Here is a 16,383-nt window from a genome sequence, read left to right as displayed (position 1 = left end):
TGCTCCTGCATCTTCGCCTCCGGCTCCCTGGTCCACTTAGAGCCTTCCTATGTTGCCACTGAATCTTTACTAAATGTATCTCCTTGTTGCTCATAATCTTCATCTTCCTTTCCAATATCGCTATTGGCCTCTCAACATAATTCAAACACTCATCAACGTGTATATCATCCAAGTGGACCATTTCCTCATCGTCCAACACTCCTACGCCCAAAAACCCTAACCCTTAACCCTCTTGATGATTCTTGGATCATTTTGGTACTTTTGGTGGCTTGAAGAAGAAGAAGAAAGTGTTCGATTGGGTTAATCCAACAAGCAAGCCTCATCATCCTTCTCTTGGGCATTCTCTAGACCTTTATAAGTGTTCAAGATCCTAGATTTTTGGTGATATGATTCTAATTCTAGATTTCTTGTCTATTTTCTTCATTATTGTGAATGTTTGAAGGGGTGGATTCCATAAAGTTGGCAACTTTATGGATCCATTAGCTCTCTTTGAGGTCATATGTTGTAGATCTAGAGTATCTTGGAGTATTTGGTCCATGCAAAAGTTTAAGTTTATTTCTCCCATGTTTTAACCTAAAAATGGAGGAGACATGCATTGAACATACATGTATATAATGCTATGATTTTTATGGTCCTTTGGGTGTAGGAAACCCTTCTGGAAACATTGGGAATTGGCTTTTATGATTAAGTGCTTAGTGGTTGAGTCATACCTTAAGTTGCCATTAGGTCCTAGGTTTCAAGATATTGGTGTATGAGGATGTCCTAAGGGATAAAGTTGGAAACTTTATCCATCAAGACCTTAGGAAGAAGTAAATATGAGATTTGGAGCTCTTGGTGTGGTTGGAAGCATCTTAATGCATTAAGCTACTGAAGATCCAGTTCCCATGACGTGGCACCTTGTCGTCATGACGTGGCGACAGGAGTGAGCCCCGACTGTTTTGTCATATTGTTGCTATGATGTGGCCAACGGGAGGCCACGACGTGGTGACTCGCTGAAATGTTTTTGACTGATTGACTTTGGACCGTTGACTTTGACTTGTTAACTTGGGTTGACTTTTGGTCAAGATTTGCTGGATTTAGTGTATAGACTAAGGTTAGACCTAGTATGATTTGATAGGTGTGTTGTAGCACTGATGGCATGGCTTTGATCAGTGGTTTAGCTGCCTTCGTGAGTCAGGTGATTCTTCTCACTATACTATGTAGGATGCTAGCTGTCTTTGTGATTCTTGCATGCATGTTGGGTTGGGCCCATTTAATTGTATATTAGGTTGGGCCTATTTATTTGTATATTGGGATGACCCCATTTATATGTATGTTGGGTTTGGCCCATTTTCATGTTGGGTTGGGCCTATTAATATGTATGTTGAGCTGGGCCCATTTGCATATTAGGTTGGGCCCATTAGTATATATGTTGCGTTGGGCCCATTGTGTGTTGGGTTGAGTCCATTTGTATGGTATGTGATATTTTGAGGAACTCACTAAGCTTTGTGCTTACGGTTTATGGTTCAAACATTTTTCAGGTACTTTCAATTCCAAAGGGAAGGGCCCAGCTTGATTGCACCACATCTCTTGATGGCTTATCCGTGATTACGTTTGATATACTCTGATATTTGAACATACATTTTACTTTGTTTGGTCGTGGAACAATTGGTTGTACGAATTTGATGTTTTAAAAATGAAAATTTTACTACTATGTTTGGGACGTTACTTAACCACCTAACCAAGCTATTTGATATGTTACAATCACTTAATATTCATTTTTAGTATGTATTAAAATATATTTTAAAACTATACAAACTGGTTAAGGGATTTTTTTTCTCATTCCAAAAATCCAAAACCATACCATAATTCTTGGTTTTTGAAAAAAAAGAAACCAAACCTTCAATTCAGTTTTACGTACGGTTTCGATTTTTCGATTTTTTTACATTTGTGGTTTAATTTCTGCTCACAAATAACGAATGTCGAATCCATACATCACGACACGACTAATAGATGTCATACATAATTTCTACTTGAGTTTCAATTGGACCTTCATATCACACAAAACTCTTGAGGTCATCCGCCACTTTAACCAATCTACCTTTATGCAATGAGGTTTTCTACCTCCACACCATATTCTTATGGATCTTAGACTCGTATACTTGAAGTTCTCCTTTGATGTAAGATCTTGCTTCCTTATACTTACATATACCACTTCATTTGCTTCCCTATTAAAGTTACCCCAAATATAATTTTGTTTAACAACGTAAATCTGTAACTTTTTTTTTTTAATGTTGACTTATGCCCTCACGATGAGAGCCTAGTGGTTGAGGATTGAAATTCCATATAAGATGTCTAGGGTTCGAACATACCTAAATTATTGATGGTGTGTCACGATTGGCTTCCCATATGGGCCATGTGGTGGTTGACATAGGCCACTCAAATGGTGTGATTTAACCTTTTTTTAATGTTGACCTCCAAGCATCCAATGAGCATTCAATTCAACCCTACAATGGGCACTAACACAATGTCATCAACACATAAATATCCATGTCGAGGGATAGTGGAGCACAATTTCAACCGGAAACTACTATGAGTCTCGATTGTGGTTAGACCACAAGTAGTAAGTACACAAGAACCCATAAATAAAGTCTCAGGTTAAAATCGATGTAGTAACTTTGTTGTTATAAAGATAATAGATATCATCGTTTATCTCTTTGACTTGACATTATATCATATATTGAAACTCCAACTTCTAAACCTTGTTTTTAAACATTTACAAAAATGGTCTCTCTTTCTACAAAGATGGTGTCTATGTTTAATAGATTAAAGAAAGATCCATGATCCTTTTTCCAAAAGTCCAAAAATAGTTACTAAAATTACAAATATGATCTATATGTTTACAAAATTACGAAACATACAAAATTGGTTACTATATCCCATAAAATTAGAGAAACAATCTCTACCTAATATGAAATTACACCATAAAATTAGAGAAACAATCTCCACCTAATATGAAATTTACAAAAATTATCTGTATTTTTCATAAAATTGTTAGAAATAAAACTTGTGTAAGAGACCATTTATGCCATTTATTGTGGTTGAAATTTCAATAGCAGTCATATGCTGCTATTTGAAATCGCGGCTATTGCGGTGATATAACATTTTTTTTAATATTATGTATAATTTATATTATATCTTTATATAAAAATTTATATATTAGAATATTAATACTATATGTAATTAAAATAATAAAAAAAAGTCATATAACCCGTAGCATAAACCATTATTCTAATATAATAATATGAAAACTAAAAAATATCAAAGTATCATTCCAACTGAAGTCATTCATGATTTTTAAGTAGAGAAAGAGACGAAAAAAAGAAGTTCTCATTGTTGCTTTTTAGTTTGTAATTAATTAGATTTATTATTTAGTCTTATTAAAACAAAAAGTGTAGTGGGTGAATTAAAAAAAAAATAGATTTAATATTGAAATAGCCCACAATCATTTTTTTTCTTTGTTAAAATAGCTCAATGTGTACAACATTGTAAAAGTGGGTGTAGCATCGCTATAGTGCTGATGTGGTTCACGGTAAATAGTGGTTAATAACGCTGATAATAGTGTCATCACTATTCGTAAGCGTCATTTCAAAATAGTGGTTCGGTATCACAGCAAAACGGTATAACGTCATTATAGCTCTACTATAGCACGCTATTAATAGCATAGCCCCAGCACACACAAAATTTTCTTTTTTACATTTACCCCAACCTTTAAATCGTTACCCCTTCAAAACATTTTAATTTTATAATTTTGACCATTTTAAATTGTTTTAGGAATGTGCTCTAATATATATATATATATATATATATATATATATATATATATATATATATATATATATATATATATATATATATATATATATAACTTTGTTATTAAGCTCTTTTATATTCTCTAAAGTTATTTTTAATTTTTTTTTTAATTTTTCAAATTTTTTTAGTGAATTTGATCCAAATTATATTTATAATTTATTACAACATTTTGTTTTTTCAAATACCTTTAGTAAATGGTATTTGCAACTTTTATTTTTATTTTTATTTTTAATTTTAAATCATGTTTGCAACTTTGTTTTTCCGAATTGGTTTTCTAGAAGTCTTCGGGGTTCAAATCTTCTCCATCACTTTTTGAAAATTTTAACTTTGTATTTTATGTTTTAATATTTTTTTTATTTGAATAACTTATTTTACATCTTTTTCTTACGATTTTATCTTTTTTATATATATTTTACATCTTTGTTCTTTACATGGTTCTTTTTATATATTTTTGTCGGTTTTACAAATTGGCAACTTACTTCTCCTTAAAGTTTTGTGGAAATTTTATGCAGTAACATGTATAGAGGTATTACCCTAAGTTATATCAGATGATGAAAATTCCAATTTTGATTTTAATTTGCCATCTAAATACTTATACTGTTTGTTTGATATTCGAACTATGTTTTAATATGACAATATTGTTTGTTTATGTGAGACTAACCCACTTGGTAAAAACGTTGTCTCTTAGATTGATAGTCACGGGTTTTATTTCGAGCGTTAGCGATTTCTCTACTAACTTTGATGGTGCTAACTTTTAACTACTCACTATGCGTTCCAAATAAAAAGTATAACAATGTTGTTTGATATTAGAACTATCTTGTAATACGACAATGTTGTAAAGATTTGTGTATCACAGTCGATCTCCAAAACACGTTGCATTTTTTAAAGAACTTAGAATACATAATGTACATATGGATACGAATTATCAGCAATAGAAAAATATCAATTTTAAAAACTATAATATAGTGTGAAATAAACATTTTTCTATAAAAGGGAGGCAAAATGTACATAAATAGAAAGTACAACACCCCGACAGAATGGGTCCCGATCTCATGAAAAGACCACACGATTTGCGCGCAATTCTCCCCCATTTCTTCAAACCAACCCGAGGGTCCAGATTCACTATTATACCCCTTCTTCCCTAATAACCTCCTCTCTAGATCATCAACTGTATTTTGTGAATTGTGATTCAATCGATCGATTTTACTTGCAGAATCACTCAACAAAATGTCCAACGAAAAGGAGAGAGAAACTCATGTTTACATGGCGAAGCTCGCCGAACAAGCCGAGCGTTACGAAGGTAATAACTCCATCTATTGATTAAGATGCGCTAGTGTGTGTATTGTTTATGTGAATTTTGCATTCTAGATGGATTTTCTGTTGTTAGTTTGATTACGGATGTTAAATGTAAGAGGTACAACGGATCGATATCAACTGAAATTTTGGTTTGCGGTTTTGGTACCGGCATAATTCGTCTATTGATTTTGGATGAGCGAGTGTGTTTTTAACGTGCATTTGTTGTGTGAGACGGATTCGTTGTTAATTGATTGGAATGCCGTACCGATTAGTATGCATGCTGTACGATCGATGGATATCAATTGAAAAATGATGCGAAAAAGGAGTTATAGTTTCCTCAGTTGATTTCGTATGTGGTTTTTGTAACGTACATTGGTGTCATGAGGTGGATCTTCGAATGCTTTTCAGTCTACAATCTGCATCTGTGTGCATACTGTAAGACTCATCACTTTGTGCATGCTATACAAAAGATATCAATTGGAATTTGGTGTTAGAACGGGGTAGATTATTTGTTATCAATTTCCTGTATTGATTTTGTATGTATGACTGTATATTTATTCGCGCATATGATTTCATCCCAATTCCATTTTCTTCTGTCTCACTATACGCATGATTTATAATATTAGATATCAATTCTGTCCTTAGATCAATTTGGAATGTTTGTTCTGATCCATATAACTGTAGCATGTTGTACTGAAATTTTTGTATAAGAAAGGCATAATAGATGAAGGCATGAAGCCTACTTATATGCATGTATCATGGTTATAACTTATAATGATGACTGGATTTGTTGTTGCAGAGATGGTTGAAAGTATGAAGAGTGTTGCAAAACTTAATGTTGAACTTACTGTTGAAGAACGCAACCTACTTTCAGTTGGATACAAGAATGTGATTGGTGCAAGAAGGGCATCTTGGCGTATCATGTCATCAATTGAACAAAAAGAGGAATCAAAAGGGAATGAAAGCAATGTGAACCTGATCAAGGGCTATCGCAAAAAGGTTGAAGATGAACTTGCTAAAATTTGCAGTGACATTCTTGAAATCATTGACAAACATCTCATACCCTCATCCGGATCAGGAGAAGCTACTGTTTTCTACTACAAGATGTAAGCCATTAATGCATTTATATTTCCATATTATCATATCACATATCTGGAATTAAATTTATCGCCTATTTTCTAGATTTTGGTTTCTTATTTGATTTTATTCATGTGGATACAGGAAAGGCGACTACTTCAGGTATCTTGCAGAGTTCAAGACAGATCAGGAGAGGAAGGATGCTTCTGAAATGTCATTGAAGGGCTATGAGGCATGTCTTCTTCCCTCCATATATAGATGCACTTTTACTCTTTGGTAGTGTTTGGCATGATGGAATCAAGGAAGGAATGGAATGTTTCTGTTTCATTCCATAGGAATGAAAAAGAAGCTATTTGTGTTGCCCAATGGAATGGAATAGACCATTCCATTCCATTCCCGAAGGAATATAACTCCTCCCATTTTGTTAACTTTCATTCTTTAGTGAGAAAAATTTAAATATAATTCACTTCAATGATTAACTTTCACTTCAAAATTTCATTTTTTCTTTTTTCTTTTTTATTATACGGGTATAGGCTGCTTCTGCTGCTGCAAATTCAGATCTTCCTTCAACCCACCCAATTCGACTAGGCCTTGCCCTCAATTTCTCAGTGTTTTATTATGAGATTATGAATTCTCCCGAAAGGTAAATTAAATCCTTATGTAATTTAATTATTGAAGAATTAAGTTTACATGAAGTTGATGTTAATAAACTTCTTTTCAGGGCATGCCATTTGGCTAAACAAGCCTTTGATGAGGCAATTGCTGAGCTGGACTCATTAAGTGAAGAATCTTACAAGGACAGCACCTTGATCATGCAGCTCTTGAGAGATAACCTCACTCTTTGGACCTCTGATTTGCCTGAAGATGGAGGTACTTCATATTTCATACCCTTCTCTTCTCCCATATTTAACATTTTACTGTTTGACTTTGACTGATGTCAATGACACAAAATTTTCAATTTTCTTTCCCACCAAAAAATATGGGTAAAAGACTCGCTCTCACCTTTCTGTCTGTCTGTGTAAAAGACGTAAATGCCCTCGTCATCGAAAAAAATAACCCTAGAAAGCCTCTATAGTCCATATAACAAATGCACCCTAAGAGCATCAAACAAACACACTTCCAATTGTTGAAAGTAATTATTTATATTATATATTGTTTATATCTATTTATTAAATTATTTTATAAATATAAGTATGTTTCTATTAACAGATATACATTATAAAGTTATAATAATATTTATATTTACAATAGTATATTAATCATTTATAGAAAAATATATTTATATCTACATTAAAAGTAATTAATCATAAATATATTTATATATAAACAACGATTGTTATATCAAAATATTAAATATATATTAATACTATTTAATTACTAAGTTATAAATGATTCTGTGTTCAGGTGATGAAAACCACCCAAAAGGGGAAGAATCTAAATCAGCTGAAACAGAGGTAGGTAGGACTTGATTTTAGTTTGTAATAACAATTAATAACAACTACTCATTATCTGAAATTACCCAACTCTTGCAGGAGAAAAAACAGTGATGGGACAAAAATAGGCACTAGGCTTCTCAACTACTTAAGCTTTTACCAAATGGAATCACTCAATCTTTTCATTAGAATTCCTTCCTTTTGTTAATCTTAGTACCTCTCATAAAACAGATTTTGGCCCCTAATGTGTTATGGTCTTGTTATTAAATTTAACAGCCTCTGTTGCCTATCTTTCCAAGTTGTTAAAAGTCTGTTAAGAAAAAAAAAAAAAAAGAGTATTTGGATTAGGTTACTCATTGCCAAAATGCAATAAACTGATAAGTTGTTTTTTTTAGTGTTTGACAATTATTGTGTATACGTGGTTAATAAGTAAATTGGTATGCATGTAATTGGCAGAAAAAAGGAAAAAAAGAATGTGATCCATATTGTTTAATATAGGGGTAAAATGGTAAATTCATTTTGTTTCATTCAAACACTCAAAGGTGTTTAAATAATATCTAATAACTTATATATAGATAATTTGCTAATGATCAAAACATTGAGTATATTAGCATTAGTTACCAAACAGTATTTAAATAAGTCCAATATAATAACGTATCCTAAGCTTACATATTAGTGATAAAATTAAGTAATTGACATTGTGATTAGATTCCATAAGTAAAGGAAACCAGAAAATCCATTCCAGTCTTTCTTACTTCCCATAAAACCCATAAATCGATCGTCAACAATTAAACAATATCAAGATCAGAAAACTGTCAACAAGATCCATTCTAGTCTTTTACATCCAATGAAACTCAGATTGAAAATCATGATTCATACATTTCGAAACTAACATACTTAAAATGATCTGAACATGATTTTGGAGAAGCATGCATGCAACACTATTATTATTAATTAATTAAATTATTCATGATGTGGGCATCGGCAGTAACCCCCATCACTCCCACGACAAAATGCAAATGCCGCATGTGGGCACGAGAAGGACACACAATCCAGATTGCCGTAACACATCCGTACAACCACAACAACCTTCTCCCATTTCTCCATTTCAACTGCTGAGACTGCATGTAAATATGCAATAACACAAGAAACAATATAAGTTTTGGGAACAGTATAATTAACTAAAAAACCTCAAAGTAATTAATCAAGTAGCATGAAAGAAAGGGGAAGAGATTGAAGAACCAGTAGTGATAGTGAGCACTAATATGAAGAAGAAAAAACTAATCTTGAAAGTGGGAGCATTCGTCATTAACATTTCTTCTGCTAGTTAAGTGATGGGGGCTTAATATTGGTTTCTTTCGTGAATGTGATCAAAGAGTAAGTATGCATTGGAATTAATTTATAGACACAAAACTAACGCATATATATATATATATATATATATATATATATATATATATATATATATATATATATATATATATATATATATATATATATATATATATATATATATTCATTTAATGCATGGTATCTATTAATTGCTCCTTCTAAATATAAACAGACTCGTTTTCAACTGATGTAAGCTTTGGTTTAATGATATTGCATCGTTTGTATGTAAATGTGTAAATTATAATTGATGCATGCATGATACCATTAATAAATTCATCCACATGCAAGCATGCTCCATCCCAGGTTAATTGCATAAGATGAGAATTGAGAGAACACATTGCCCATCTTTTACTCTGTATACATACATATTTATAGACAAATATATCATCAAAAATCATATGTCATAACAATTAAAAAAAAAACATAATATGAAATATTAAAAAAAAAAAAACATTGCCCATCTCGTTGCACTCTGCAGTTGTTCAGGCATAAAAATAGACAATAATATAGATTTGGGAATAGGAAATCCTTACAACAAAGCTCCATTTTGAAGTCCTTCGATACATAAGGGAAAGAGGATGGTATCTGCACGTTGGTTAAAAATATGTTAGACAATCCGAAGGTGGGGCCATGAGACAGGGTGGAGGCATCCTTCAGAAGGAGTCTATATCGAGTAACACCAACATTAGACAGTGTCTCTGTAAGGTTGCAAATTAGCATTTTACTATAGTAGTGAAAGTGTTATGCTCATCGGGTGTCACGCCATACAATGGTGATGCTATTAAAACTTTGGAGGACAATCACCCTTTCAGGCCACCCCATCCATGTCGAGCCCCATAATTTATGAATCTCCCCCTATAGTATATTATGATTGTGTATTTGGCTGCATTAAATATTTCCCTAAAGGAACTTCATGCGGGAGAGATGACTTGAGGGCTCAACGCATTCTGGATGCCCTTTGTGGAGAAGTGTCTGCTATAGCCACAGATCTCCTTTGTGCTATCACTACAGTGGTTAATTTATGGTTAGCAGGAAGATGTCCGTCCATTTTGGCAGAGTTTGTTGCTTCCGCTCCTCTCACGCCTCTGATTAAACCAGACAACGGGATCTGTCCAATAGTAGTATGCACTATATGGAGACGTCTGGTTTCCAAGGTTGTCATGAAAGGTGTAGGTAAAGAAATGACCAAGTACCTTAATGATTTTCAGTTCGGGGCTGTTGTGTCCGGGGGTGCTGAAGATGTGTACAGTGCCAATAGGGTGTTGAGTGAACACCATACTGATAGGTCTCTTGCAATGCTTACAATGGATTTCTTGAATGCCTTTAACCTGGTAGATAGATCAGCCTTACTCCACGAGGTTAGGAAGATGTGCCATTTTATTGCTTTGTGGGTAAATTTCTTATATGGGCAAGCAGTGAGACTTTATATAGGATACCAACATATATGGTCTGCTACTTGGGTGCAACAAGGCAAACCCTTGGGCCCTCTTCTTTTTGCCCTCGTTTTGCACCGCTTGTGCACAAGATTATAGACAATTGCAAGCTCCTTCTCCATGCTTGGTATCTAGATGATGGGATTGTCATTAGGGACTCAGATGAGGTGGCTAGAGTGTTGAATATTATTCGGGTGAATGGTCCAGGTTTGGGTCTAGAGCTGAACATTAAGAAAATAAAGATTTTTTAGCCCTCCTGTGATGGTAGGAAGATTTATGCCAATTTATTCCCAACGGATAAAGGGAGACCATCTTTAGGGGTGAAGCTCCTTGGAGGGGGGGGGGGGGGTTAGCAGAGACACAGGGTTTATTACCAGGCTATTCATAAAAAGAGCGGTCAATGATGTTGATTTGATGGATCTTCTTCCACAACTATGTGACCACAGCGTGAACTTCTTTTTCTTCAATCATGTATGTGCATTGCCAAACTTTTCTTTGGTTTAAGGACATACCAATCGGTGCACATAGAAGAGGTGGCTTTATTCTTTGACAAAGGATTGCGCAAGTCTATTGAGGATATGCTAGTATGTGGAGGCCCCTTCTTTAGAGACATCCAGTGGCGTCTGGCTTCCTTACATATTCGTTTCGGTGGTTTGGGTTTATACTCAACATACGAGGTTTCTTCCTATGCATTTGTAGCCTTGAAGGCCCCATCTTGGACATTACAAGACCATATCTTACGTAACAGTGGCATATGTTGTATGGACTCTGATTACCTATGTACTTTGACTCGTCTTCGCGACACGATTCCGGGATTCGACTGTAGCGGTTTCACTAATAAGGACACCGCTCCTCCTAAATCCCAAAAAGCATTGACGTGTACCCTTTTTAGAAAAATCGTCAAAGATATGGAAGTCGACTTCGACAAGACTATTAGACAGAAAGCATATTTTGAGTATCTTCGGGCACCTCATGATCAGGATTTTCTACTAATTATCTCTATCGATGGCCTCAGTCAGCATATGTCTCTTATGGAGTACCAAACTATCCTTCGTTACCATCTCATGAATCCACTATTCCCAATTGACGAGATATGCCCAGTTTGCCATAAGGCACGTTTGGACACTTTTGGGAAACATGTGATTCATTGTAGAGAGCTCACTGGTTTCAAATACCGACATGATGTTGTTAGGGGTGTTCTCTTTGATTCTTATCGGCGTGCTGGTATTTATGTGTAGAAAGAAGCTCCTGTGAACTTTTTAACGGACCCAAAGGATGGAAGATCCACACTCAGGCCGGCTAACATTTTGGTATTTTGATAGGTAAGAGAAAAGAACACTTGTGTGGATCTTACTGGGGTCTCTCCTCTCGTCAGTTTGAGGAGCGAGGGTTTCACAGCACGGCAGGCCGCTTTGAAAGCCAATACGTGCAAAGTGAAAAAGCACGAGAATGCATGTATAGAAAATCAAAATGTGTTTTTACCTTTTACATTTGATACATTTGATTTTCTTGCACCATTGGTGGTGAAACTCCTCAACAGAGTCCAACGAATCATGCGTTCTAAAGTTATATCTCCTAGATCTGTAGATGCTGTTTTCAAAAGAATTAGTTCTGTCATCCAGAAAGGGGTAGTGACGCATCTTGTTGTCCGTTTGCCTTCCGTCGATATGTATTGACATCTATGATTTTACCCAATATTATTATTGACATTGTCGAATATTATCTAATATTGTTTTTTTTTCACATTTCCTTCCAAATTTCTATTGATGTTCATTCGTTCCAATTTTCAATTGATGTTGAAACATCCCAAAAATATGATCTAAAAATTTCATTTTTAATTTAAGTAAAACAGTATTCCAACATCATCCATACATCCCAAATAAAACAAGTGTGTCAAATATCATAAAAATCAGAGTGAAATATCAAGTGTGGAATCCATGTGGTGTGTGCGATGCAGTCATCCCGAGCTCTTCCCATTGGAACCGGAAGTACCTAAAACATAAACTAAAAACCATAAGCACAAAACTTAGTGAGTTCCCAAAACTACCCATACCATACATAACAAATCAAATACTAGGCCCCGGGCCTACATCGAGCCTCGCCTGTAACGCCCGTAGATCCGGGCTAGTCAATTTAGAGACAATAAGTGTCGAAAACGACTTTTCAACAAAAGATTATTTAGAATAAATAATTTGAACCAAGTTATAGTATATGTCACAAGGTTTCCGTACGTATAAAGAACGCCGAAATACGAGTTATAACGAAGAAGTTATGACTCGTCGAAGTTTCGCGACAGAATCGACACGGCACCGGAAAGTGTAAATAGTGAATTTACGATAGAGCGAGTTTTAGCCTTATCGATCTAAATGTAAGTCGTAGAATACGTTAAACCGAGAGCGTCCATAAAAAGAACGCCCAAATCTGACTTCGTATGAAGAAGTTATGATTTTTCGAAGTTTCGGCTTAGCGGTGTACAGTCCGAAATTCGAATATTAGATCGAGCGGTTTTTAGCCGACACAACCTAAACGAGAATTGAAGATCTCGTTATTTGTAGCGTAACGATAAAAAGACAGACGAAAACGGACTTCGGATGAAGAAGTTATGAATTTTTAATGGACCAATCCTGTCCCGGCCTGTTAAAAATATAAAATTTAAAATAAAATCAAAATTAGCCGACAGAGTCTAAACGAAAGTTGTAGAGTACATTCCCGCCTTCGCGTGGATATAAAGAATGTCAAAAACGGAGCTCGTATGCAAAAGTTATGATTTTTCTAAGTCGGGAGGGTGTTGTGTGAGTTTCGGTGACGTGGCGCGATCACAGCCGTTGCTTCCTCTCCAAGGCTAGCCACCAGATGGTGACACGTTTCACATTACATCCAGCGTAATTTCGAGTACGCTCAGCGTAATTTTTGAGTACGCTCGGCGTACTCGGCGCTGGCAGCCTATAAATAGAGGCGCAAATCTCCCATTTTCTTCACAACTCTCCACTTCTTTCCTCCCAAATACCCCCAAACCTTCAAGTTTTTTCCCTAGCCCCTCCAAGGTTTTAGAAGCAAGTCCCGGAGTACCATGAAGCTCCTAAAGGAGAAGCCTTTCGGCTCGGGAACATTGCTCCAGCAAAGCCCGGTTTTCGATAAAACCCGTTGTAAGTGAGCTATGCCTACGATATTTTTAATATAGTTTCTAATTAATTATAGTAACATTATTAGGATAGTAAAATAATTATTTGGGATATTATTATGAGTTATATAGTGTTTTTTAACGCTTATATAATAATAATAACAGCTAGACTATTAAATTAGTCTCGGTAAATATTGAACTAAACCCTAGTGGTAATGATACCAGGTTTTGTCGAGGGAAATGGTTTTAAGAGTAACGAAGTTCCGTCCGAGTATCGAGTCACCACCATATTAGGTGAGTGCATAGTCCCTTTTCATATTACACATAGATATGAAGTATTTTAATATAAATTACGTGCTATGTAGCATATTGTCTAAATACTTGTTGCCTATGTTGGGTGAAAGATTTTTATACATGTTTTAAATGATTTAAATTGTATATGTATTTTATATCTACAAAATGTGTTGGGTAAAACATGGGTAGATGAAATAGTTTTTGTGTGATAACACGATGGAATACATCAATGTTGACAGTGATCCAGTCATCTAGTGGAGTATAGATGACGACCATGGATGATACTAGACAGTCCAGTGGAACGCTAGCAGGCTCATAACCTGTAGGTGTTTTTGAACTAGGTGCTCATTAGGTATTTTTGAACTGAGTGTGTTCACTAGGTATTTTGAACTGAGTGTGTTCACTAGGTATCTTTGAACTGAGTGTGTTCACTAGGTATTTTGAACTAAGTGTGTTCACTAGTTACTTTTGAACTAAGTGTTTACTAGATGTTTTGGACTACGTGTTCACCAGACATAATAATTATATTATTGTGGGTTGAAAACCCTATGTACTCACCAGGTTTCCCAACCTGACCCACTCAGTTTATTTATATCACATGTGTTGATATGAAGTCACATTACACTGAGAGATTAAAGAGATGTAGATCACTAGTGTAAATAAATGTAAGTTCCGTTTATGCTTATGTTTCTTTATTGACGATGACATCCCAAACGTTTTAAAATGAATAAAATACGTTTCTTCGAAAATGTTTTGATAACGTATTTATCGTTTTTTTTGGGAAAAAATTCCACAACATTTTTATGAAAAGAAGTACTCTGATTTTTTTTTTACAAAGCATAAGCAAAATCGGTCTTTTCTGGCCGTGAAAAATGGGGATGTCACAGTTGGTATTAGAGCATTAGTTTAAGCGAACTAGGAATATGGATTTATTTCTAGACTTAAACTTAGAATGTTAAGCGATGATTCTGAGGTGTGAGCACTAGCTTATTTTAGGAATGATGCCTAAATTGCTTTTATGTGGTAAATGATTTGTTATGCTTTATGCTATAGCTTGATCGGATCTATGGTCTATTGTCGACCAGATCTGGAAACCTTATGTGTTTAGGATTCTAAGCGTTTAACTACGATATTAGAATTATCATATAAACGTTTCGGAGTGATAAGGATGATTTAAGATGTCAATCCTAAATTAAGATCTAGATTCACCTTATTCGGTGTAGAGATCAAAATGGCAAGAACCCGCAGTGGAGCTAGGAATGCAAATGGGAATAGGAATCAACCCCCGGTGATTCAACAAATACCTGTTGTATTAGAAGATGTACCCGAGCCAATCACCATGGCTGGAGTACAAGCCATGATTCGGAATATGTTGGCTGAACAAAGGGAAGAAATGAGGCGGATGTTGAATAAGGACGAACCTATTATGCCCATTGAGTAACCCGAGCTGATTCCTGAGCAATCGGAGGAAGGGAACTACAACGGCCAAGTGAGTCAAGTGGGGACTCAAGGTGAACGAAGGGATGGCCCGGAGAGGAGAAACGACAAGGATGGGCGAATGTACAAGAATTTCTTGGGTGCGAAACCACCAAGTCTCTCAGGAAGCCCAAATCATGTTGAGATTATGAATTGGATCTCCGAGATGGAGATGGTGTTTGAGAGCTTCGATTGTAGCGAGAAACAGAAGACCGTCTTCACTGTAAGACAACTAAAAACTGGAGTCTTGAGCTGGTGGAAGCTATTGGCAGATACGATGCCACGAGGAGAAGACTAAAGGATGTCATGGGAAGAGTTTTTGGAACAGTTGAAAATGCAGTGCTGCTCGGAGATAGATCTAAATGAGTTTCAGAACCTGAAGAAAGGGAAGATGAGTGTTGATGAGTACGCCACCGCATTCACCGAGAGGATGAAGCTATTTCCCTACTTGGTTCCTACTGAACTCTCCAAGATTGATAGATTTGCTAACGGATTGCCCACTGACTTTGGCCTAATGGTCAAAATGGCAACTACCTTGAAAACAGCTGTTAGGGCAGCTAAGAACATAGAGACCCAGATAAGAGAAAAGGGTCTAGAAAAAGATAAGGCAGGAGAGAAGAGGAAGTTTGAAGGATCTTCAAGGTCCAAAAAGGAGAGAAAATTCTCAAAGCTTGGAGGAGGAGAAGGAGGTGAAGCAAGGTGGTGTGATAAATCCAAGAAGAAACACTTTGGAAAATGCGGCGAGGAGGTGACATGTTTCAAGTGTGGAAAGTTTGGGCATTACGCCAATGAGTGTACATCTAACAAGAGGTTGTGTTATGAATGTAAAAAAGGGGGGCATCTTTCAAAGAATTGCCCAAAGAAGAATGAAGCAGCAAGGCCAAACACACCACCAAGGCCAAGGGCATTCTACATGATCCTCGACGAAGCAGAAAACCATGCAAGGAATCAAGGATGAGGACTTCATATACGAAGATCAAGTTATGCAGTAGCCATAGTATCGTATGAT

The 16,383-nt window shown here is 35.5% G+C and overlaps 1 protein-coding gene across 1 annotated transcript; it reads left to right on the top strand.

Moving 5' to 3' along the window:
• The first annotated feature begins 4,903 nt into the window (after positions 1-4,903).
• On the top strand, positions 4,904-7,947 carry LOC145008749 (14-3-3-like protein GF14 iota). The gene is made up of 7 exons (XM_078967360.1): positions 4,904-5,152; positions 5,948-6,254; positions 6,370-6,457; positions 6,759-6,868; positions 6,947-7,095; positions 7,630-7,679; positions 7,758-7,947. Exons 1-7 carry the CDS (start codon positions 5,080-5,082, stop codon positions 7,770-7,772), a joined length of 792 nt encoding a protein of 263 aa, XP_078823486.1. The 5' UTR covers positions 4,904-5,079; the 3' UTR covers positions 7,773-7,947.
• The last annotated feature ends 8,436 nt before the right edge of the window (positions 7,948-16,383 follow it).

This window comes from Lactuca saligna, chromosome 8 (genome assembly GCF_052625555.1).
Source record: "Lactuca saligna cultivar CGN05327 chromosome 8, ASM5262555v1, whole genome shotgun sequence".
Lineage (NCBI taxonomy): Eukaryota > Viridiplantae > Streptophyta > Magnoliopsida > Asterales > Asteraceae > Lactuca > Lactuca saligna.
Note: the sequence above shows the minus strand (reverse complement) of the source record. Positions and strands in the feature narration are given on the sequence as shown.

Excerpts from the sequence above, each read along its gene's own strand:
- LOC145008749 (XM_078967360.1), top strand. The coding sequence starts at position 5,080 with ATGTCCAACGAAAAGGAGAGAGAAACTCATGTTTACATGGCGAAGCTC. Across the intron at positions 6,255-6,369 it reads ACTGTTTTCTACTACAAGAT|GAAAGGCGACTACTTCAGGT; the intron begins GTAAGCCATTAA and ends ATGTGGATACAG. Across the intron at positions 6,458-6,758 it reads TGTCATTGAAGGGCTATGAG|GCTGCTTCTGCTGCTGCAAA; the intron begins GCATGTCTTCTT and ends ATACGGGTATAG.